The following is a 3004-nucleotide window of genomic DNA, read 5'->3' as shown; positions in this document are numbered from 1 at the left end:
AATTTCATGTCATTAGCACCTCTAGTAATATATTTACTGAAAAAAATGTTGATGTGTTAATACTTTTTTTACCCGCTATATCTTCATACAGTATATACAGTATGTTGTACTGTATATGTTCATGTTTCAGCTCCAGGACTTTATTAACTTGTATATTGCAATAGAATTTGAACCACTGTTTAAAACATCAACTCTAAAACATACTGGGTCTGGTGGGCTAGGGTTTTGACTCAGCCCGGAAACTTGCTGCCAAAGGTGACAATCACAGAACAGCAACAAACACAAAGCACAAATGACCCACGAGGCCTCAGTCTGACGCCATGTAGTTTTGACCCAGGAGCAGCAGGAAGTCACCAAGAAACCTCTGACAAATGCATCATACTGCCATTTCCAAAATCATCAATACAGTAAAGAATAAATCCGTTAAATTTCATGTGTGGAAAGAAAATCTAGAAGTGCTTGTTAATGTCTGTATTCTTCACAGTGAGAACAGCTGTAATGTCTTTTTGTTCGTGATCCAGCAACCTTCTTGCTTGGAGGCAACAGCTCTACTGATGAGTCACCATGCAACAAATGAAGAGCAAATGAAGTTAATTTATCTTTGGCTATCAGCATCTCAATTTTTTTAAACACTTAAACTTAGATAATCCTGTTTGACATGTCTACAGCTCATTTTGACTTGTATAATCTTGCCAAAATTTAAATTGGTCTGGTACTTTGGGTAATGAACCACACTTTATGCAAAATAAATAAATACATTATGCCAGAAGGATGCTAATGATGGTACATGTCATTAAGCAGATGTTGTTTGCAGATCCCTGGCTCGAAAATGGATCCTCGTGCTGTTTCTGGGCACCTGCCTCCTCTACTGTGCCCGGATGACCATGCCAGTCTGTGCCGTTTCGATGGCCGCCTCCTTCCACTGGAGTAAGATTGATGCCGGCCTCGTCCTGGGCGGATTCTTCTGGGGCTACTGTTTCACTCAGGTCCTGGGAGGACATGCCAGTGACAAGTAAGTGATTCATCCTCTAGAGCACACATGACTTTACTTCAACAAGGAGCCGATGTCTGTTTATTTCTGTAGCACAGAAAAGCAAAGTAGACCAATTTGATTTAAAGTTCAGTCAAAAAGCTTAAAAGAAATACAAGAAATATTAAAAAGATAAGGAACATCAAATCAAATRGAGGAACTCAAAATAAAAGTCATCACCTAACTGGATCTCAAACTCTTAATATAGAYTTAAAAGTCTCAACACTCTCAATGGTCGGTCAGCAAATGCAAAAACTTGATCACCATTATTTTAAAGTGGATGTTGGAATGTGTATGAAAAGAACTGGTTGGTTGATCTGAATGCTCTTGACTAGATGTTAGGAAGATCAGMTAAGGATGATGGGCCAGACCTTTTAAAACTTTCAAATCGAGCGGAAAATTATTAAAATCAGTCTTGAAACCAAACAGGAAGCCAGTAAAGAGAAACCAGGACTGGGATGGTATGTTGTTTTAGTTGGAAAATGAGCTGCTGTGTTCTGAGAGGTGGTTTGTAATGCAGAAATGATTAATTTAAACCAACCTACAAAGTGTTACAACAGTCCAACTGAGACAATTTAGATTTAACAACTGCAATAACCTATTTTTCTGGATTAAAGCCACTTTAAATATAACATTTAGATTCCTGACAGCAGAGTGACCATATGAAGTCAAGAGAGTCAAAGCTACATTTACCAAAAGTGTTGGCTTTAGTCTTGTTTCTACCGAGATTCAGAAAGTTCAATTTTAAGCAGATTTTTAGCAAAATATCAGTGAATCAACATTGAAATATGGTCAGGCATGATACTGAATACAAGTTAAAATTATACAGAAAGTGGTCGGTGACTTGTTGAATGTTAGGTTTTCAACCATAACTGATACTATATGAGTGTTGAYTCAACATTGATTAGAAGTTAGCATTTCAATCATTAGAATTGAACAATGAAACAAAATTGATTCAACAACATCTTTTCAGCATTGATTATTTGGCTAGAATTGGATGATTGTTTGATGTTTGATTCACCATCAGTCGTCAACCTTAACCAAAAATAAACTTTTTGACTATAATTCAACATTAACATAACATCTTTTGTTATCTGGGATTTAGAAAGCTGTGATTGAAGTGGACTAATACTGTCGAGCTAAATGGAAAGATAAACCTGGATTTCATCAGCAAAGCAGTGGAAAGTGATGTTACGTTTAAAAAATGGACCTCAGCAACAACAAACGCAGAATAAAAAGCAGTGTAACTAAAACAGGCTCTTGAGGGACCCCACCAGTCAGAGGAGCATCAGACAAGGAACATTCCCCTGAATGAACATAAAGGCTCTGGTCCATCAGATCTAAACCAGGATAAAACCATACCTTTGGTTCCAACCACTTGCTCAAGTCTTGACAACTAAATATTATGGTCCACAGCATCAAAGGTAGCAGAAATGTCTAAAAGCACTACAACAGCAGAGCTTCACGAATCAMCCAGAAGATCTTTATAAACATCTTTGCAGGGCCTTCTCTGTGCCGAGGATTTATTTAAAACCTGACTTGATTTTCTTCTTCAATGTTGGCAGTTAAAATTTAGGTTTAGGATTTCAGGGTTTCCTCCTGTTAATATTTGTTGCTTCTCAGACTGGGAGGAGAGCGTGTCCTGCTCATCTCTGCAGCTTCATGGGCTCTGATCACAGCTGCTACTCCTCTCCTGGCTCATCTGGGCTCCCACACCCTCGCTCTCATGACGGTGGCCAGAATCCTGATGGGAGTCCTCCAGGGTCAGTGTTGCCTCACTGTGAACTTTAAAGGGAACCATGATTAGTTGTAACATCAAACTTTATTTGATAAACATTTATTTTAACTGTAAAATAAAGACTGTATAAATAATGTAGGCTGTTTAGTTTTGTAAATTTTTTAAAATATATTTTAACACAGATGGAGCCATTTTATTTACACGCAAAGCATTCTGGGTAAATGATGACATCAACT

At 37.8% G+C, this 3004-nt stretch overlaps 1 protein-coding gene across 1 annotated transcript in view; it reads left to right on the top strand.

Annotated features, from left to right (window-relative positions):
• Window positions 1-3004, top strand: part of LOC106527736 (solute carrier family 17 member 9) — a 15529-nt gene that overhangs the window by 5187 nt on the left and 7338 nt on the right. The window contains exons 2-3 of the mRNA XM_014022724.1: window positions 815-1012; window positions 2654-2793. Coding sequence (XP_013878178.1) covers window positions 815-1012; window positions 2654-2793 — 338 coding nt within the window. The remainder of the gene's footprint in view (window positions 1-814; window positions 1013-2653; window positions 2794-3004) is intronic.

Source organism: Austrofundulus limnaeus, unplaced genomic scaffold, assembly GCF_001266775.1.
Source record: "Austrofundulus limnaeus strain Quisiro unplaced genomic scaffold, Austrofundulus_limnaeus-1.0 Scaffold339, whole genome shotgun sequence".
Taxonomy (NCBI): domain Eukaryota; kingdom Metazoa; phylum Chordata; class Actinopteri; order Cyprinodontiformes; family Rivulidae; genus Austrofundulus; species Austrofundulus limnaeus.
The sequence above is the reverse complement of the archived record's forward strand: the minus strand, read 5'-3'. Positions and strand labels throughout refer to the sequence as shown.